Source organism: Dunckerocampus dactyliophorus, chromosome 12, assembly GCF_027744805.1.
Source record: "Dunckerocampus dactyliophorus isolate RoL2022-P2 chromosome 12, RoL_Ddac_1.1, whole genome shotgun sequence".
Taxonomy (NCBI): domain Eukaryota; kingdom Metazoa; phylum Chordata; class Actinopteri; order Syngnathiformes; family Syngnathidae; genus Dunckerocampus; species Dunckerocampus dactyliophorus.
This window is the reverse complement of record NC_072830.1, coordinates 16,361,054-16,382,876: the sequence shown is the minus strand read 5'-3', so window position 1 is coordinate 16,382,876 and position 21,823 is coordinate 16,361,054. Positions and strand designations below refer to the sequence as shown.

Genomic DNA, 21,823 nt, shown 5'->3' with positions numbered 1-21,823 from the left:
AGCAAATCCATGCAGCGCACAAAATACAATCCAACTTGAACTGTATGTTAAATAAACATAACATTTTATTCTGGAGCATTTTGCAATGCAAATCAGGGAGTGACAAGGAACAACAAGAGGTAACAACACAATGACCAACACTGTCCAGCCATTGATAAGATCCTGTTTGCACATATTTACCTCCGCAGCCAAGCAATTCAATAACAACGTGTTAGGAAGAACATGCCGCCGCTTTGCTGCTTGCTAACCCTGTATTATGGAGAAACGAACAGGCAGTGCAACATCTATTCACCAAGCCAAAGTTAAAAAAAACATTTTTTTTAAAGGTGGACTGACAAGTGAAACTGGGTGATTGTTTTATTTTCGGATGAGAAAGGGCTGCTTTTTTTCCCCTCAAACTAATTTTCCAAAAATGATATACTTACTTCTGTTTTTCTCATTATATTATGACTTTAAAAAATAACCTATTTTTTCTTTACTTTTTCAAATCTATGCTCATTAAGTGACATTTTTTCCTCATAATATAACGAGCTTATCCTGTAAAATTGCGCCCTTTCTTCTTGTTAGAATACGACTTTATTTTCGTTTAATATTTCGACTTTATTCTTGTCAAATTACAGTTTTTTTCATATCTACAGCTTTTTCTATTTTCCAACTACTTCCGTTATCTTCTGGTAATTTTTCTTCTCAGGATCATGACTTTATCCTCTTAACATTGTTTTTCCGAAACCTAATTTTCCACAAATTACAAAGTTTTTCATAATATAATAACTTAAAAAAAATCTTTCTTCAATATTTCAACTCAGTGTGACTAAAGTGACATTATTTTTCCTCAGAATATTATAAGTTTATTCTTGTAAAATTACACCCTTTTTCTCATTAAAATACGTTTTTTCTCTCAATATTTTAACTTAACAGCTGTTTATTTTCCATTTATGTTGTTTTTATCCCAATTATTTCAATTTTTTTCTTGCAATTTTTCTTCTCATAATTCTAACTTTATTCCCATATTTTGACGTTTATTCTCTTAACATTTCCGCAACCTAATTTTGTTCTTATTACGACAAAAAGAAAATATCTTTAATTTTTTAACTTTATGCTGCTGAAATGATGTTATTTGTCCTCATAATATTACGATATTATTCTTGTAAAATTAGAACTTTTTCTCGTATTTTTTTTTTTTTTACTTTGATTATTGTACACTTACTGCTGCTTTTCCATTTTTGCTGTTGTTTAGTTTTCTTGTTAAATAGAATGTGCCTTGGGCCACAAAGGGCCCCCAGGCTGCACTTTCGACACCCCCGTGAAATGTGGATAAAAGACACGTCACAAACCTCTTCCTAACCAAGGGCAAGACCAAAGAGCTGTCAAAGAACCTTGGGGACATGATTATACGCATTTTGTACATAAAAAGTGCTAGATAAATAAAGTTTTGCCAGTGCAAGCCTAGTGCTTTATTGTCTGTATTACTCTGGTTAACTTCTACTTAGCCAAGGTTTTATTCTCCACTAGGATGCTAAAAATGAAACTTACAAGCTGCTCCAGATGACGAGCTCGACGAGGAGGATGCAGTCGACGCGGATGGCCCTCCCAGTTCTGAAAGGGGCCGTCGGGTGGGCGGCATTGGCAGTCGGGGTTTGGGGTAGTCGTAGCCGTTGTCCTCGTCTTCCCTGTCCTCGACTGAAGGCTCCCGGGGGCCATTGGTCACGGGCAGAGGGGGCAGCTCGGAGTAATCTGGAAGAGGAATATGTCAGGATTCAGCATTATACCTTAAGATGATTCATTTGTTGAAGTACCTGAATCCCTGGCTTGCTGCGACCTGGCCTGGATGTTGTACATGGCTTCATACATTGGAGGGCCGTCCTCTAGGTCAGTCAGTGCGGGCCTGCAATGATTATGATCAATAATCATACTCAACGCATTTTGGGGGTGCTTTATTTCCTCAACTGCAGGTGGAGGGCAATTAAACTAAATAAAATATTTACTATTATGAAGATATGTTTCCATATACGGTAAGATCACTTTAATACTGCGCAGAGAACTTCTTTGAGCAACGGTTTATCTGCCTCAGTAGTTGGTGCTGCTGTTTTGTTTAACAACAGAGTTAAAATGGAAACACTCATGTAGGACATAAAGGACTACCGTGGGTTGAACGTGGCAGCGCCTTGCGTCTGCATCTGGAAGGTATACAGAGGCTGAGGGGGTCTCGGGACTGGAGGGCTCTCTCCTATAGACGGCGCTGTGATGGGGGGTAGGACGGGGCGAGAGGATGGGATCATGTACTCCGACTCCTCCTCACTGTCGCGGGCCTCCTCAGCTGCCAGTGGCCTCAGGGCTGAAGGCTGTCTGGGAGCAAATCAAAACCAGAGATTTTTAATTGAGATTCAAACCCACAACCTCCTTGCAGTGGGGCAGCAGTGCTCACCACGGGTGCACGGCGCTGCTTGTATGAATAAAAGTACCTGCTTGCCAGTGAGTAGATGGCATTGGCGGAGGATGATGGCTTGACTTTAGGGTTGTCGAAATCGTGACCAACCACGGAGACAAAGTTCTGAAAGAGAAGCAGAAGAATTTCAAAAATATCACCAAGAAAACGGACCACAACCAACCAAGAAAGCAGGTTCAAAGTGTGGGTCTAGTTTATTTTTTGCTAACCAGCTGATGGTCCAAACTGATGGAGTTGTTCTTCTGTGGGTCTGTGCGCGTGTCCATGAGAGTAGAGGGCAGCGCCAGAGGGAGTGAGTGTCGGTTGGAGAGCTCCCTGACACCTGTACGGAGGTCCACAACGGAAACTTGGCTGGACGAAGAAGATGAGGATGATGAAGAAGAGGAGGAGGAAGAAGTTGGGGCTTTGGGGACGGGCCGGGAGTTCCAGTCAGCGGGCGGCCGGTTTGGGGGCGCTGGTGGGAGTTTATCTCGAGGGGCCTCGCCGGGTGTACAAGGTAAGGGACGCCTCTGCATGCGACCATCCGAGCATGGGGCGGCCACGTGAGGGCGATCGGGAGGTGGGGGAGGGGGGAGATCCCTCAGTGCTGGGGGGAGTGGGAGGGGCTTGTCTTTGTGATGAGATGCTACCTGGAGAAAAAAAAAAAGAGTGTGATGGAAACGCCTCTTTAGGGTCAAGTAACATTCAGAACCACCGTAATGACTCATTATGGCCATAGCGTTTATTACCTAAACCGCAAAGGGGAACATGCTGTTAATTGGAAGCCGGTGATACTGTAGTTGGAGAGGCTATTATTTACAAAATTGTATAGCTTTTTAAACTTTAATAATGTGTTACAGCAGGGGTGTCCAACGTGTGGCCCACGGCTGTTTTTTTTTTTGTTGTTGTTTTTTAAAATTCTTATTATTGGCCCACAACAACAAAAATGAAAAAATCAGCAGTAATTTTACAATAATCGAATATAAATATATATGTAGACAAAAAAGTTGTAATCTAACAAGAAAAAGTTATAATTCTACAAGAACAATTTTGTAATATTATGAGGAAAAATAATTTAATTGCATAAAGTTGATATATATTTTTTTAAGTCGTAATATAATATTTTTTAGGAAAACTAGGTTGGGGAAAAATGTATAATATACAATAAAAAATACTAATAATGTTATGAGAATTAAGTGAAAATATTAAGGGAATAACATAAGAAAAATTACAAGAGAATTAAAATAGTAAAAAATAAAAAACAGCAGAACTGAAAAAACACCGAGCTAAAGTCAAAATATTAGGGAAAAAAGTCATATTCTAACGAAAAAAAAGTTACAATTTTACAAAAATAAACTTGTAATATTACAAGGAAAAATTACTTCATAAGTAGCATAGAGTTGAAATACGTTATTTTTTAAAGTTGCAGTATTATTAAATTATTGTGAAAATTATTGTGAAACATACTATAGTGCAAATAAATCCAATAGTGCATAACGTTGAAATATTAAAGAAAACATTTTTTTTAAATATTACAAAAGCAAAAAAAATTATGTTGCCATTTTTTGAAAATTAGATTGGAGAAGTTATAATAATATGGGATTAAAGTCCATCCATCCATCCATCCATCCATCCATCCATCCATCCATTCTGGTCACTAGGCATCAGTAATGACAAAAAACATTGATGAGACGTGACATAACATTACATTCACACTGCATGTAGTCAGCCGTATCGCGCCCAACATGATAGAGTGGAAAAAAAAAAAAAGTATCCTCCCTGTAAGTGATACGGTTTTGGCTTCTTTCTACACTCCCTTTGAAACCCCTTCTTAAGTTTAGGATGAATAAATTGGAGGCTAACTACTTAGCTCGCTAGCATGCTATGCTTAAATCCATGGCCGTCTCGTGTCCCCGCAGTGACCTTGTAGCCTGCGCATTAACAATGTGGTATAGTAATGCAACAAATAATTATAGGAGTGTAAAGGAGACTATCAGGGTGTTATTTGGTGTCTACAGCACTTTAGTAATGGTAAATATCGTATTTAATCAATTTTTATATTTTAGCTCTTCGCACGGTTTACCGTAGATGTCACGGACAGGATGTAGACGCACATAGACATTTATCTGAAGTAAAAGAGGGAAAGTTAAAGTGCTAATGACACCAAAACACATGTTAATGTTATTTTTTTATGGAAAAAATACACTGAAAGGCATATTTCCTATGTTAGATGTGTGTTGGAATGATGACTTTTAAGTTTTTGTCAATAAAAACATTCCCTCCCCTTATTCTGACACCAAATGTGGACAATCCAGGACGCCCCTCCACTGCTTCTGTGTTATGGTGGCTCGTTCTTTGAATTTCTGTTATACATTTTTTTATATTACGCCTGAGCGTTTTGTGGTAGGCCTTTGCTCAACCACTCGAGCAGAAGGAGTTAGCTTGTTCACCGCATACAGACCGGGTGCGAGACGGCAATATAAAAAAACCCGAGATGTTTAACTGTGGAAAGCGTGCCAAGGTGACAGTAAGTAAATCTACATTCTTGTGCTAGGTATATTCTACCAATCATAGAACCGTATGTGTTTTCATGTCAAAGACGTTTGTTGGAGCAAGGACTACGATGGAGACGACTTCAAGGACCTGTTGTGTGTTCAACACGCACACTTGCCACTGACTGCTGCATACTGTCAAAAAGATGCTGTGAGAGCACATGTAAATTTGTTTAATAAATGTAACATAAACAGCATTAACACAAATAATATACAGTATATTGTCTTTATTAAGAGCAACAACAATATCTGTGACAAATAGCAAATATTTTGCTCAAACAGTGAAGACTGAAAAAATGATCGACTGAAAAAATATTTACTGATTGCAGTTACAGCACATGATAGGAGTGGCAGCGGATAAACTGTCTGTAGGCAATGTACTTCTTCCAGCTGATGACGTTTTAATCACGTTATTTTATTGTACATTATATGCCTTAAAGTAAAATGGGACTGAGACTAACATCTTTTGCAGATTGAAAATGACAAAATTAATAAAAAGCTAATTTACCCATTTCAGGGACTCTCAGGGCATTCAATCGATCACAACTGAACTGTTCAGGTTGCGATCGATTGAATGCCCTGAGAATACAATGAAATGGATGAATGAGCGTATTCACAGGCATATTTCAGGTACTGTTATGCATATACGGTGTTTACACATACAGTAAAGGCCAACAGTTTGGACACACATTCTCATTCAATGAGTTTTCTTAACTTTCATGACTCTTTGCATTGTAGATTCTCACAGAAGTCAGGTTGATACACAGCCAACAACACTTTTGGACAACTGTTACAATTCATATTACTGCAAGAACCAACCAGCTAAGTAAAGAGGAACAAGTTCGCCATCATTACTTTAAGAAATGAGGTCAGTCAGTCCGGAAAATTGCAAAAACTGAGAATGTGCCCACAAGTGATTGAGAAGGTGTGTCCAAACTTTTGGCCTGTACTGCGAGGTAACTCTTAAACATTCCCCGCATCATGTTGGTAGTGTCCACGTTAAGAACTGTATACTGTTGCCAAGACGTCGGTGTTGAGACACGGGTTCAAATCCAGTGTGTTGGTTTATGCAGCTGACGTTGGGTTCGTCTTCACCATCACTTTGGGCTGCTCTTTCTTCACACTCTCTTCCACAGAGCTCATTGGCTCACATCACCCTCATAACCACCTATGAAATAAATATCAAGTTTAAAACATGATTACATTGACACAGATTTGCAGACATTAGCACATACTAGTATATTAGCTGTCAGATTATTATTATTATTATTATTGCTGTTATTGTTGGACATTTTCAAAATGAGCTGATGTAGTATAAAGCAATTACTTTATACTATATAAGACATATAGTATATAACTTATATACACTTACATAAGGTACAATGACCTACCGTTCTTTATTTTGTTGTCTCCTACTTCTGCTGGTGTAGACACGTTCACAACGCCTTCACTCGTCAAGATATGGCTCAAATCTCGATGGACTGATGCCCACGCTCCCTCAAACACTCCATTTTCTTCTACTTCAAAAAAGTCTTTAATTATCGAAGAACAGTTTGAAATGTCAGAAAATAGGTCTTTCTTCTCGCTTTGTTCTTGCTCCATGGGGTGATGACAGCCGAAAGGTTTTCCAGGGTCGACGTCATAGCCAAGATGGCAGCGGTTCAGCAACTCGCTGGGGGGGCGTATCCAAATCGTGTCAAAATAATCACTTAATTTCACAGCTGTTTATTTATCCCTGACAGCAGTATGTCAAAAATGTTTTATTAAAGGCAGTACTTTCATTTTGTTATTGTTTTTGCAAATTGTTTTTATTTATTGTTTTTTTTTTTGGTGTCATGAACACTTTAAGCAGGAATCGTGTGATCAGATATGGACTAGTCACCTTGGCAGAATGACGGCAAATATAGATAAATAAATATGGCAAATATAGAAAGAACAAAAATACTAATTCAAAAAGACAATACAGAAAAAACAATGATGTGATCAGGTATGGACTGGTCACCCTGGCAGAGTGAGGGCAAATTCAAATAAATAAATATAGCAAATATAGAAAGAACAAAAAGACAATACAGAAAAAACTATGACAAAATGGGAAAAGAATAAGAGTACGTTTGTATATATTTTTTTATTATTATTATTGATTCTCTCTGTATTTCCACATGTAGTCCCTTTTAATTTTGGCACTCCTGTGATTCCGTATGTCGGGTCTGGAACCAATTAATTAAACAGCTGTTAATGCCAATGGTTTTTAAGCCGACGCTAATAAGACACCCTGGCGGTTATTTATGTTTATCTTAGCTGTTGTACATGGTTCCACTATAGCAGGGGTGTCCAAACTTTTTCCAGAGAGGGCCGCATAGTGAAAAATGAAAGGATGCGGGGGCCACTTTTATTATTTTTCTAAACCAACCCATGCAGATACACTGCAACGTTTTGTTTTTTTTAAAGAAAAAACTGCGTGCATCCCACCTATGTTATCGTTGACAATCATATTATTAGTATGAATTAACTTTTTCTCCTTACTTTACGCTTTATTGCTAATTTTTGCTGGGTTTTTTTCAACTTTCTTTTTGTAGATTTTTTTCCTAAATATTAGCGATGTCTCGATACACATTTTTTGGCTTCCGATCCGATCCCATTTTTTTTTAGTAGTCTTGCCAATCCCATCTGATCTGGTACCGCTTTTGTTACAAACATGAATTTGTGGAACTGAGTAAGAAATTGAAAATAGCTCTTCAAAGTATTAAAAATAAAGCAACCTAAGTAATGCTGAATTTACAATTTTATTACACAGCATGACCAACAATATTGTTTGGCTTTTGTAACAAACCTCTGCGAATCAGGTCCCTATTCCAATTAGGGACTACACATTTGACATGGTTATAGATCAATTTGTGGTGTGATTTAGACTATACTTTTTTTTTTCCCCACAAATATTCAACCCAATAGTAATTTATTGACGGTCCCTAGTATAAACAACCAGTGGGAGTCAAGTGGCAACCAACTTTGAGGTGCATTACCGCACCGACAACGTTATACATAACGGCAGCCGGATTGGCCCAATCTCATAGTGGAAGCCGATATTATCTAATGTTCAAAATACAGCAGATCAGCAGCCGATAGGATCGGGACATCCCTACATAATATTATGTCTTTATTCACATAAAATGTTGATTTCATGATCGTATTATAACTTTTACCTACAACCAACATTTCCTAAAATTGCAGCTTTCTTCTTTGCTTTGTTTTTCATAATGACTGTTAAATTAAATTTTTAGTCTTTAATATTTCAACTTTATGCATTTATTATCTTCATATTATGCCTTTATTCTTGTAAAATTACTGTCCTTTTTTCCTCCAATGTTTCTGTTCAATGTTGTTTAGTTTTCTTGTATTTTGAGAATGTGCCAGGGGCCAATTAAAAAAAAAAAAAAAACACCCCCGGGCTGTAAATGTCCCCCAGGCCGCACTTGGGGCACCCCAGTACTATAGAGTAGTCAGACACGTCATTAACTGAGCTGCACAGTTTGTTCAACCAACCTTAACCCAAAAATGCCATTTAGTCATAGATATTTTATACCACACTATAAAGGCCGAAAACTAAACTTTTCCTATTGACATTTTAGACAATGTATTTATATGTCATCTGACAGAAGCCACTGACGTTTCTGCATGCCAAATATGAAGCAACCATTTGTTTGCATAGCTTAGCTCAAGACCGGGGGAAAAAAATGTGTCAGCCTGTTTGCATGAACAACTACCACACAGCAACAGAATACGCCTACTTCCTCTACACTTCACTGGTGTAATAGGTTGGCTCAGACCTTTGTAATATGAGTCACTTCCTGCACGTTTACTATCTTTCTCTGCTATATTTACAACTGTAACAGTGGGGCAAATGCCTCCGCTATCTAAAACAATGGGTATTTGTGATTTTTTTTTTCAACAATATTAAGTAAAATGAGCTTTAATCAACAGTGCCTACACTGGTTGCACCCAAGCAGTGCACTTCGACTGACCTTTGTCGTGACTCCGGGACTGGAGGCGCCAGGCGGGTTGGGGGGTCTGTGTGGAAGCAGGTCTAGTCTGGGCGGCACAGGTGGAAGGGAAGACTGAGGAGCCATGGACATGGGCGATGGGGGGCGTTCCACCTGCAGCACGCATGCAGACATGTAGCATTCAGGGCAACATTTTCTTTTAACACATACTTCATAATATTGACAGACTGAAATACAGTTACCACTTCCTCAAACTGGATGACATGACAGAAAACTACTTCTTACAGTCTGTCAAATTTCTGCTAAATGCTTATTTATTCAATAATAACAAGCCGCAGCTCGGTAAACATCTCATTAGGAGGAACCACCTCTGCTGGGGGGCGGAAATCGGAAATTTTAATGCCCAAGCTTTTTAATGTGTTGAAACTTTGGGCTAACTGTTGATTTTTCAGAGGATGTAATGGAGCAACCGTGACTCACACCAAACAAATATAATGAGCTAGCTACAGTCTAGTCATTCATGGTTAAAATAAAAAAAAGTCCAAAAGAGGAAGTTGACCACATTAAAGTTGCCAGTGTGTAAAATGCAGCTCATAAAAAAATGCAGGAAAGGCAGCCACATATGAACAAGTGAGAGGCACAAACACAAGAAACCATGAAAGACACACAGAGATGAAAGACTTCAGATAGCAGCTGTGAGTTTGACACACAAAAAAAATCAAAAGGTGTGTTTCATCTGTCAGTAACAATCTTCAGGTGCATCCCAGTAGAACAAAACCTACAAATCTGCATCCATCTTACCTTTGTGCAAGCGAGTTTGCTCATCATGAGGTGGGGGTCTTCAAGTCTGTCGTCATCGTCGTCGTCGTAGCTGGGAGACGGAGCGCCCTCGGCCCCGAACATGCCCCTGCAGGAGCCCCCACTGTTGTCCTTGGGGTCAAAGGGATCCACCACAATGGGCTCCGTACCTTTAATCTCACAGCGGCAGAACGGGCAGCCGGTGCCTTGACCCTCCGACTCCTGAACACGAGAGGAGTGAGTGAATGTACACTTTTTACATACTTGACAACTAGTGGTGTCAGGGCACATGAATAGTAGATCTGATTGGGATTCAGCATTCAAGGCCTGCAAATTCAAAGATTTGTATATTTTACAAAAATTACAATTTGTATTTTTCTTCCCTCCAAATAGGCCGTTTAATTCCCAGAAAACGCATCTCATTCACCTGCTGGTAATTATTTATAAATACAATGGTATGAAAAAGTGTTTACCCCCATTCCTGATTTCTTATGTTTTTGCATGTTTATCACACTTGGACGTCTCAGATCAAAGAAATTTAAATATGGTCCCCTAAACCTAATGACTGGTTGGGCTACCCTTAGCAGCAACAACTGCAATCAAGCGCTGTGGAGGAATTTTGGCCAACTCATCTTTGCAGAATTGTTGTAATTCAGCCACATTGGAGGGTTTTTCAGCATGAAGCGCCTTTTTAAGGTCATGCCAAAGCATTTTCACAAGAATTCAGGTCAGGACTTTGACTAGGCCCCTCCAAAGTTTTCATTTTGTTTTTTTTCAGCCATTCAGAGGTGGACTTGCTGATGTGTTCAGGATCACTGACCTACTGCAGAACCCAAAGTTGGTTTCAGCTTGAGTTCACCAACAGATGGCCAGACATTCTCCTTGAGGAATTTTTGGTAGACAGCAGAATTCATGGTTCCATTTATCACGGCAAGTCTTCCAGGTCCTGAAGCAGCAAAACAGCCCCAGACCTTCACACTACCACCACCATATTTAACTGCTAGTATGATGTTCTTTTTCTGAAATGCGGCGTTACTTTTACACCAGATGTAATGGGACACAACACCTTCCAAAAAGTTCAACTTTTGAGAATTTTTCCAAAGATGTTGGGGATCATCAAGATGTTTTCTGGTAAGGTTCAGCCTTAATGTTCTTTTTTTCAGCAGTGTTTTTTGTCTTGGAACTCTGCTATGCAGGCCATTTTTGCCCAGCGTCTTTCTTATGATAGATCTCAATTACTTTCTTTCTCATTTGTTCCTGAATTTCTTTAGATCTCAGCATGATGTCTAGCGTTTGAGGATCTTTTGGTCCACTTCCTATTTAAGTAATTTCTTTATTGACAACAGTGTGGCAGGATTCAGGCCTGGGTGTGGCCAGAAAAAATTGGAACCACTTATGTTTTAACAAAGGGCCAATCAATTTTTCACACAGGGCCATGTATGTTTGGATTTTTTTCCCCCTTACTAAACAGTTTCATTTAAAAATTTAAATTTGTTTGATGATCTGAAACATTTAAGTGTTACAAACATGCAAAAAAAAAAAAAAAGAAAAGAAAAGAAAAAGAAATCAGGAAGGGGGCAAACACTTTTTCCACACCTCCGTACGTGCCAATACAAGTAAAATGTACATTTTGTACATTTATACCTTTTAGACTTTAACAAAGTTATAATTTTTACTTTTCACGGCGCTTTATTTTTATAAGCATGCATCGGAATGGCCTGTCTGCCTTGCTGGCACTTGACCAGTGACCAGTTACGTGACACTCGTGTTAACTTTGTTATTTTCAGGAGAATGAAAAATAGCCTGTAAAATGTGTAACTTTCTGGCATTTCTGTTTACACGCCTGGCTGACAGCATCTAGCTAGCTCGCCGCTACAGGTGGCTATTACATTTATGGACATCAATCATCAATTATCATCACAACTTTCTTTTTTAAAGTGTCACTTAACAGTCCTGCTCTCTTGCTATCATTATAATACTTATGGCTTGTCTTCAAAACACTACTTGTGTGTCGAGTTGTGCACTTGAAACACGTAGTGTGTACATCTTTAGACGGTGACGCTATCACAGGGGTCTCCAACAGGTATCACATAAGATAGCAGTAGCTCACCAGCTGATGTTGAGTAGTTCAAAGAATATTTGCTTCACCTGATAGCATTTTTATAGGTATTGTATTCAAACATGACACCTGTATTTAATGACAAATAAGCACACTGAGTGGAGATGTGCTTTGTAAATAAAGTGCAATTTAAATGTTGGCAGTGCCCTCAGCAATTAAATGAACAGTTTTGCAATGTTCTCGGTTCATGTTTTGCCAGTTGTTGGAAAAAAGTTAAATCAGTTCATTAAAAAAAAGTCATGAAAAATTGCTATTTGTCTTTTTTTTTTACTTTTGACGCAGCAGTGGCACAACACAGCGGCGGCAGTCCGCCCTCCCATGCAGCCCACCACCACAGCTTCCAAAAATCATAGGGGAAACCCTGATCCCCGTGAAAAATGGGAATCTAGTGTATTTGTAATCAGATTTTTCGGTACGGAATACCTCTGTACCGTATTGAGTTCCCATTCAGTACACACTAAATGAGGTGCACAAAGTGCTAGCACCTTGCGATATAGTCAGGTGTCCACTTTGTACAGGCATAGAGTGCAGCAGAGCCTTTGACGAGCGGGAGTCATGGCTTAAAAATCCTCTTCCATTGTTAAAGTCTCCTGTTTGGGAACATTTTTTTGTATTTTGTTGCCTTACGGTACTGAGGTACGTATTGAACCGTTATTATGGCATACCATTACACCCCCTACTGACGACAAAATCCACACAAGCCTCCTCCTCCTACCTGCCATGCAGTGAGGCAATAAGTGCACATGAGATGACCACAGGGTTCAATCTTCACATCCTTGTCATTCTCTGCACAGATCTTGCACAGCTGGAAGGTGGAGCCCATCTCACAGTAGAGCTCATATTGCTCCTGTGGGGGTAGACAAGAGGCAGCCATCAGTTAACAGCACTTGTTATCAGTTGCCTGTTTTTGTAGTTTTGTAGAACTGATGGGGCTTTGCCACACATCAAATCTGACAAAGGAGCACTTTGTCGAACAATGCAGTAACTATTATATTACACTTATTATGAAACCTTAGTATCCCCAAGGTTTCCACCAATACTGGGATACAAATTCATTTAATTCGGTGGATGACACGTTTCTATTTTTAAAGTACATATATCACCCCGCATGCTTTACTATTTACATTGATTACTGCCCTAACATTACTTTTCAAACAATATTTCCACTGTGTTTGCAGCCAAAAAGCAGCTATTTGACATCACACGTGTCCACTGCTCTCACCTGTGTGACTTTGATGTGGTCTTGAGGAGAAGGCTCGCACAGTCCCGTCAAGTCTGGATTTTGGGTCCGGCCATCTGGGAATAAATAGCTGGAGACACGGAAGGCACACACACATTGACTTCATTCCAATGTACCTGAAAACATATCTAACTATACTGTGTATACAGGAGATCCCGCCAGATTTGCAGTTCGACATTTGCAACCCTGCAAATTTGCAGATTTTTGGTCAAACGCTTTTTTCCCCCTCTGAAAATAGACAGTTTTTTCCCAAGAAAACATCTCATTCACCTGGAGTTGGTAATAAATTACAAATATGTAGTAATACAGGTAAAGTGCACAGCATACATGTACCAGCCCACAATTTTTACATGTTTTTGTCTTTAAACTTCGCTGATGTTTTTTCACCAAGCACTTTATTCAGCGGTCCTTGAATGCACTAAGGCAAAGCGAAAGTCAAACTTAGAAAAAAAAACAAAAACATTGACATGGTTAGTGGTGAGTATATTTTATCATTAAAAATGTGTGTGTGTGCAGCATATTTAGGGCTTAAACCTGAATTGGGCTGGCCCATGTGACACCCCTTCACAAAATATTGTGAAATATAGTGTGGTAACTAAGTGTCCACTTAGCTACTGTTGTGTTGCATTAACGCCACACTGTCACAGTAAAGCTAGTGGTTGCATAAGATTTTTTTTGCATGTTGTACGAGTGCACCAGGCAAATGTTTTCTGGACTTACAATCCTTCCCTGAAGCCATCTATGAGAGCCTGAAAGAGAGGTTTATTGTGAGGAATGGTCTGGAGAATGTTTCCATCTGCAGTCACGTAGCCGATGGCCCACTGGCCGAGCCGGGTGCAGCTCAGTCTGAAGATGTAACTGAGGAGACATGAATGAGGAAAATACAATATGACGTACTGAAGCAGCGGACAGCTTCACGCTGATTTAATGAGGATATTTGGGGGGGTTGGGTGCAAACAGACGCTGGCATGATGCGCTATGACAATCTGTTGACGTCTTTCAACATATGAACTGATGTGCTACGAGGAGTTCTAACTGCAAGAAGTGCATTACAATCTGTTGTGTCACTGTGCTCAACTCTGACCAATAAAATGCTAAAATGTGAATGTTTCGCTATGCAAGCCAGGCCAAAGCGGTGACATCGTTTTGTAGCTTGTACAATCGGACCATTGATGCTAGGTACCAGTGCTACACTGCACTGGAGCCATCATTCACACACACAAACAAAGACACACGCTCACACGAAGTACGCCTAACCAAACTGGAACCAATGCCTGCTTGTCAATGCAAATCATTATTTTGCATAAAAAATGCGCAACTTCATCTCATTTGGCCCCACACATTTTCTTTGTGAATGAATTATCAGCAATAACCATTGAGGAAGGGGTACAACTAAATCAGCTGAGCTTCTTCCTACTCCTTTTTGGACATGTTGCATTGTGTAAGTGTAAACATGTGATGGTCCTGCATGTAACTTGTCCGAAACAAATAAACCATACCACTAAAGACTGGTAGCACATAAAAAAAAAAAAATACATAAATAAATATTGTAAATATCCCCTTATCTCCAATAGGAAATAAATTTCTCACCTGCCATGCTTGTGAATGAACTTCTGCAGCCGTGCTTTGACCTCGTCATAAGTGAGGAAGGCCATGTAGCCTGGATGAGTAACTGCCAAGCTGTTCCAGTTCCGCAAAAGGGATGACCAGGGCTACACACACGCGCGCACACAGACACGTGCGCATGTACACACACACACACACACACACACAGGAAACAAGTGTGACAAGTAAGTCAATATTGCAATGCTGAAAATTACTATATATTAAAAAATACCACAATTATATGTTCACATGCATATATTTTATATATTTTATATATACTGCTCAAAAAAATTAGAGGAACACTTAAAAAACACATCAGATCTAAACTGGGGGAAAAATGATGTTGAATATCTTTCCTGATAATAAGTGGGTGATGTATTAGTAACAAAATGATGCCACATAATTTGATAGAAATGAAAATGATCACCCTATAGAGGGGGGAAATCAAAGACACCCCAAAAATGAAAGTGAAAAAATGATGCAGCAGACTGGTCCATTTTGCTAAAATGTCATTGTAGCAACTCAAAATGATTGTCAGTAGTTTGTGTGGCCCCCACGTGCTTGTACGCATGCCTGACAACGTCGGGGCATGCTCCTAATGAGACTACGGATGGTGTCCTGGGGGATCTCCTCCCAGATCTGGACCAGGGCATCCATGAGCTCCTGGACAGTCTGAGGAGCAACCTGGCGGCGCCGGATGGACCTAAACATAATGTCCCAGAGGTGTTCTATTGGTTTTAGGTCAGGTGAACGTCAGGGCCAGTCAATGGTATCACTTCCTTCATCCTCCAGGAACTACCTGCATACACTAGCCACATGAGGTCAGGCATTGTCGTGGACCAGGAGGAACCCAGGTCCCACTGCACCAGCGTAGGTTCTGACAATGGGTCCAAGGATTTTATCCCGATACCTAATAGCAGTCAGGGTGCCATTATCTAACCTGTAGAGGTCTGTGCGTCCTTCCAGGGATATGCCTCCCCAGACCATCACTGACCCACCACCAAACCGGTCATGCTGAATGATGTTGCAGGCAGCATAGCGTTCTCCACGGCATCTCCAGACCCTTTCACGTCTGTCACATGTGCTCAGGTTGAACTTGCTCTCATCAGTGAAGAGCACAGGGCACCAGTGGTGTAGTTGCCAATTCTGGTGGTCTATGGCAAATGCCAATCGAGCTCTACGGTGCTGGGCAGTGAGCACAGGGCCCACTACAGGATGTCGGGCCCTCAGGCCCCCCTCATGGAGCCTGTTTCTGATTGTTTGGTCAGAAACATTCACACCAGTGGCCTGCTGGAGGTCATTTTGTAGGGCTCTGGCAGTGCTCATCCTGTTCCTCCTTGCACAAAGGAGCAGATACCGATCCTGCTGAGGGTTGAAGGACCTTCTACGGCCCTGTCCAGCTCTCCTGGAGCAACTACCTGTCTCCTGGAATCTCCTCAATGCGTCCAGGTACCGCAGTGATGCCCTGGTCCAGATCTCGGAGGAGATCCTCAATGACATTTTAGCAAAATGGACCAGTGTGCTGCATCATTTTTTCACTTTCATTTTTGGGGTGTCTTTGATTTCCCCCCTCTATAGGGTGATCATTTTCATTTCTATCAAATTATGTGGCATCATTTTGTTACTAATACATCACCCACTTATTATCAGGAAAGATATTCAAGATCATTTTTCCGCCAGTTTAGATCTGATGTGTTTTCGAAGTGTTCCTCTAATTTTTTTGAGCAATATATATACACAGTATATATAATATATGCACAAAGGAAGGAACAGTCTTCCTTAGCCGCATTCTTAGCCACATTCGCTTTTTCGCATTAGCTCTCTTATTGTAGTTAATCAAATATCTCTTGTCTCTTTTTAAAGGAAAACTGAACTTTCTTTAAAATTTTGTCCATCATTCACAATCCTTATGTAAAACATGAACACATATTTCTTTCCCTTTTCCTGTGTGTTCTAACGACATAAAACAAGTTGGTATGAGCGAGCTAGCAATGCACGTCATTGGAGGTACCTATTTTGACACTAAAGCCCTAACAAAAAAAACCTTTAAAAAACGGCAACACTGTTCCATTTACATAACTGACCTGTATATGAAAAAAAGGATAAAACGTTGTTAGGTTTTTTTTTTTAGAGGGCTTCATAGTCAAAATAGGTACCTTCCATGACGTGCAATGTTAGCTGGCTCATACTAATTTATTTTCTCTTATTAGAATGGACAGAAAAGGGAAAAAATATGTGTTTGTGTTTTACATAAGGATTGTGGATGATGCCCAAAATTTCCTTTAAAAGCCAAGTTCCCTTTTCTCAGGGTCAGCTCAGCTTATGATTAAACAACACAAAGAAAGCAAACATCATCCAGACAAAACACGTGTGTGGAGAGACGTGGAAAGGACTCGATGCAGCATATCACCATCAGTAAGGTGCACGTCAAGGACAGAGTGCAAATGGCTCAGTTCCCCTTTGGAGTTTTCGGACATTTAAATGCTTTTTCAATGTGAGGAAGTGTCAGAAGAATGTGTCAGTGGTGTCTAAAGTGGTGCGTGGCGGCCTATGCAGCATACTGCTTTTTTCTTTTTGTTTTTTATTGGCCCGCCGCACATTCAATGACTGGTACGAGACAAGAAAATGCTCGCACACACTTTATAAGCTCAATAAGCTTTGAAGATAAATCCGCTTTCTGACCCCCTTTCTCCTGAGGCTTATTTTCCATGCAAAACACAAGGAAAGCAGCAGAGTCACGCCTGCACTACACAAATTATGAACAGCAACACTGCATTTTTAATGAGTATTTGATTAGCGCCCGTGTGATTACAGAAAGTAGATGCATGATTCATGTGTAAATGTCATCCTGGGCTGTTAATTACACGTAATAGGGATGTTGACTTTGGGAAGGAGCGTCCAAACATTACTCAAAATGGCAAAATCAGCTGTGGAGTTAGTCGAAATGGGTTGAATTGACTACCTGGAAAAGCCTGGTGAAGATGTCGAACTCGAAGACGGAGATGTAGTCATTACAGGTGAGGTCGATGGTGGATTTGAGGGCCATGGCTTCCAGACCGGAGCTAATTGGATGAAATTCGTGGAGGGACTGACGGAACACCTTCCAAGGCACAATGGTCCTTTTGAACAAAGGATGACAATGTTAAATGGCAATTATGAGCAGTGTTAAGGCCTCTGTGCATGCCTCCATCCCCAGTTTAAGGGCTGTTTTCACCAAGCCATAGGGTTCTGTTCACTTCGGTAAACATTTCAATTGCGATTCCACTGTAAAAGGTCCCAGAATATCTGACACAAAACGCTCCACTTTAACACCACCCCTTTGTTCATCTTTTTTGGTGTTAAAATGGAACATAAAAAGCCATTGGATTGGAATGCCTTCTTCTTTTCTTCATACATTTCGAACTAACATAACTGTCCTATCTCCACCCAACCTACACATTACATGGTGGAAAGACAAGCCTAATCAGGGTAATTTCGGCTTTTACTGCTACAATTTCTTGTGAATTTGTACTTTAGGACTTAAATATTAGTCTTCATCAAGAAGAAAAACGTTCTACTTTCAGTGATTAAAGTACACTTACGGTCATGGCCATGCTTCTGTGAGGTAATGCCCCACTTTTCCCAGAAAACTGCAGCAATTACAAACGCCTCGGTAGTCACATGTTTATTTTTTTTGTGATCATTCCACACAGAACTCCAAAAATGGACTGGACAAAATGATTGGTACCCTCAACTTAATATTTGGGAGCACACCCTTTGGAAAAATAACAGAAATCAATCGCTTCCTGTAACCATCAACAAGTTTCTTCCACCTCTCTGCCGGAATTTTGGCCCTCTCTTCTTTTTGTCAACTGTTCCAGGTCTCTCAAGATTTGAAGGGTGCCTCTTCGTAACTGCTGGTTTGAGATCTCTCCACAGGTGTTCAATGAGATTTACATCTAAACTCATTGCTGGGTCCTTGTCCAGCTTTCTGACACTGGGTCATGATGTCATGCAAAGAGCGCAAGCATCCGGCACCAGAAGCAGCAAAGCAACCCCAAACATCGGTGAACCTCCACCATGTTTGACCATAGGAACCGTGTTCTTTCCTTTGAAGGCCTCATTTCGTTTTCAGTAAACAGTACTGTGATGTGCTTTACCAAAAAGCTCAGTGTGGTACACACAGACACACCTTTTTCTCAGTATTAACTGGCTGCAAGTGTGATTTCTAAATTGACAGCACCTGTTCCTGCCACAGGTTCCAAAGGAGCATGGCAAGCTTGCAATACTGGGGGTGTCTTAGAATATTCAAAGATTCGACATGTCAATACCAAAGCATTTGTAATTGCTACAGTTTTCTGGGAGACGTGGTGCATTATCTGACAGAAGCACAGGGGTATCAATGTTTTTGGCCATGACTCTATATTGAATATCTGAATTCCCTTCAAAATAATTATTATATACTAATATTGCTGTTGTATTATGATTTCAAAGGTAGACTATGTACACATGTCAAGGATTAAGAGTAAGTCATAAAGAGAAGGAAAGGTAACGCTGTGGTTGTCTCCTGTCATGAATCCTGTGCAGTAATATCATATTCAACGCATACAACATTTAAGTCTCACTTGTCCCCGAAGGCGCGCCTCCAGAATTCCGCGGCGTCGGCCTTGGTGATGCGAAAGTTGTCGCCCTGAAACAGACCGTTGGGGAAGATGGCCTTCAGCTCGGCCAGCATGTGGCTGAAGATCAACGACAACTTGGTGAGGTTGCGCCTGTGAAAGCCAGAAAAAGAAGTAATAAGGACTGTGGAGCACTGTGGTCAAAGTACTACTGCACAACAAACAATGTGTAACTTGACTTTTTTGTTATTATATTAGTTAGCCTACTCAGACAGCAGCACTATCCCACTTTGTTTGTTGCTTTTCTTATAAAGAAGTTCTGTCACATAGTGAGGCCACAACTAAACACAAGGAGATTGTGTGTGGTTGTTGGGCAGTGGGAATTGACATGCACTGGAGCAACAGTAATAAAAAGCGCAGCCACACCGCACACTGCAGCTGCCGCACACCACACTATGTACCCTACGAAGCAACACAGGGCGTTGCAAATGGAGAACATTGCCTAAGGGGGACTGATGAAGATCAGTGTACAACACCAACCAGTGCTGCTTGCTGGGAGGATCTCTCCAAGGAAACCGACAAGAATCAAAGAGAAAGGGCAGTGCAAGAAAGCATCTATTTTTTTCCTCTTCTTTCTAATCACCAAAGCTGAATATGTAATGTTTTAAAAAAGCTTTTCCCATGTAATATCACTGCATGTGTTTGAAGGCTATGGTTCTCTCTTCTCCAATGTCATGTCTGCAAAGTCAAGTTGTAGTGACGCTGCATTTCTTCAGACTTACGCCACTCTTTCTTCCATGTTAAAACTGATGCCACTCCCCTTTCTCTTGCATATATCCTTCCAGACTGTGTGCTGCTTTATCGTCTCAGAACTTGAAACATTCATGGTAGGCACTTCATTGTAGGACACACGGATTACTAAATTCACTTTTGAATGATGCTCCGTAACGGTCATGTGTTCCTAGAGCCTGTTTATGAACAGCTAAACAACTTTATAAGAATCAGGCTTTGCGACATATCTTAAAATAAAGCTATAGACTTGAGACCTGTTTCATCAATATGTTCTTATGCTGACGTTTGTGTCCTGCTGCTACGTTGTATATTGTGATATATATGAGGGAGCAGTACAAAATTCAAAAGTTAATTGAGAATGACCTCTAAATTCCAGTTCAAAATTTGAATTGCAGTTGCAAACAGGAAGCAGAATTGCAATTCAAATTCAAATTGCAGAAAGTAGAATTGAAATTCCTTGAAATTCATGATGCATAATTAAAGTGTATGTAACAATGGAGCTTTAAAGTATATATTTAAAGCTTGAACTTTATAAAAATATTATTGCATAAACTTTATGGGACTTTACGGGGTTAGCTTAGTTTAGCAGAATGTCTAGTGCAGCTGTGTGTGTGTGAGTATATTTTCACCGTGTTGTGTTTTACCACTTTAATGTAAGGACCATTTTATAATGTAAGGCCCAATTTACAATGCACACTGACGACGTGCAGGTTCTGAGTGAAAAAGAGGCACGTTTATTCTTACACTAGCTCGTATCAATTGTCAATTGCCAACACACATCCGGCCTTCAAAGTAAGTGTGCTCTTTGTCACATTTGTCTAATTGTGTAAACAAAATTTAAGCGATTGGAATTGCATCTGTGACTAGATCTTTCTTAGTCACAAGCAAGGACATGATAGTTTGCTTAAGATTTTGTAGCAATATGTGCTGAGGCATTCCATGAGAAAAGTATACACAACGGTATACAAAATTAAACAGAAATTTGGGAAAAAAATAAAATGTCAAATGCTAGTATTTTGCACGCCCATTTTTTCTTTTTTTATTTTATTTTTTTATTGTATTAGGCACCAACAACCAACAACACAATATTGTTGGTCATGCTGTGTAATAAAAAAGTAAATTCAGCAATACTTTGGTTGCATTATGTTTAATGATTTGAAGAGCTATTTTCATAACCATATTCAATTCCACAAAAGCTTATTTTAAAAAAATGTATTTGTACAAGATCAAATCAGGAAAAAAAAAAAAAAAAAATCGGATCGAAGCCAAAAAATGTGGATCGGGACATCCCTACTACTTATGTTTGTTGTCAGGTAATGATAACAATTTGGCTAAGTTTAGCTACTAACGTTAGCTTGCGTCGAATGTAAAGCCTATAACAACAACATCATGACTGGAACTTGATTGCCTCTCTGAGGCTGCTTTCGTGTGTACAGTCGTCCCTTGCCACTTTGCAGTTCGAACATCGCTCACCTCACACTATCGCAATTTTTCAAAAATGAATGGCGACCGTCCGTTGTGTCCCTGCAGAGACCCCGCAGCCTGCATGCAAGAGTTGCGCAACATGGTAGAAACAGACATCAGGAAGATGGATGATTTTTTTTTTTTTAAATACCTTAAGATCGACCGACTTATGTTCGCAATTCTACAACAAGGAACATTCCCAATGCTAATCTGTGAGTTGCGTCTTATCGCC

At 40.0% G+C, this 21,823-nt stretch overlaps 1 protein-coding gene across 2 annotated transcripts in view; it reads right to left on the bottom strand.

The window, feature by feature from the left end:
* Positions 1-21,823, bottom strand: part of cbl (Cbl proto-oncogene, E3 ubiquitin protein ligase) — a 49,812-nt gene that overhangs the window by 4,703 nt on the left and 23,286 nt on the right. For both annotated transcript variants that reach the window (XM_054793663.1, XM_054793664.1), the window contains exons 3-15: positions 19,342-19,488; positions 17,700-17,856; positions 14,723-14,844; positions 13,853-13,990; positions 13,115-13,202; positions 12,608-12,739; positions 9,777-9,995; positions 8,997-9,128; positions 2,656-3,075; positions 2,463-2,551; positions 2,143-2,346; positions 1,797-1,885; positions 1,534-1,734 (exon numbers count right to left, since the gene is read on the bottom strand). In XM_054793663.1, coding sequence (XP_054649638.1) covers positions 1,534-1,734; positions 1,797-1,885; positions 2,143-2,346; positions 2,463-2,551; positions 2,656-3,075; positions 8,997-9,128; positions 9,777-9,995; positions 12,608-12,739; positions 13,115-13,202; positions 13,853-13,990; positions 14,723-14,844; positions 17,700-17,856; positions 19,342-19,488 — 2,138 coding nt within the window. The remainder of the gene's footprint in view (positions 1-1,533; positions 1,735-1,796; positions 1,886-2,142; positions 2,347-2,462; positions 2,552-2,655; positions 3,076-8,996; positions 9,129-9,776; positions 9,996-12,607; positions 12,740-13,114; positions 13,203-13,852; positions 13,991-14,722; positions 14,845-17,699; positions 17,857-19,341; positions 19,489-21,823) is intronic.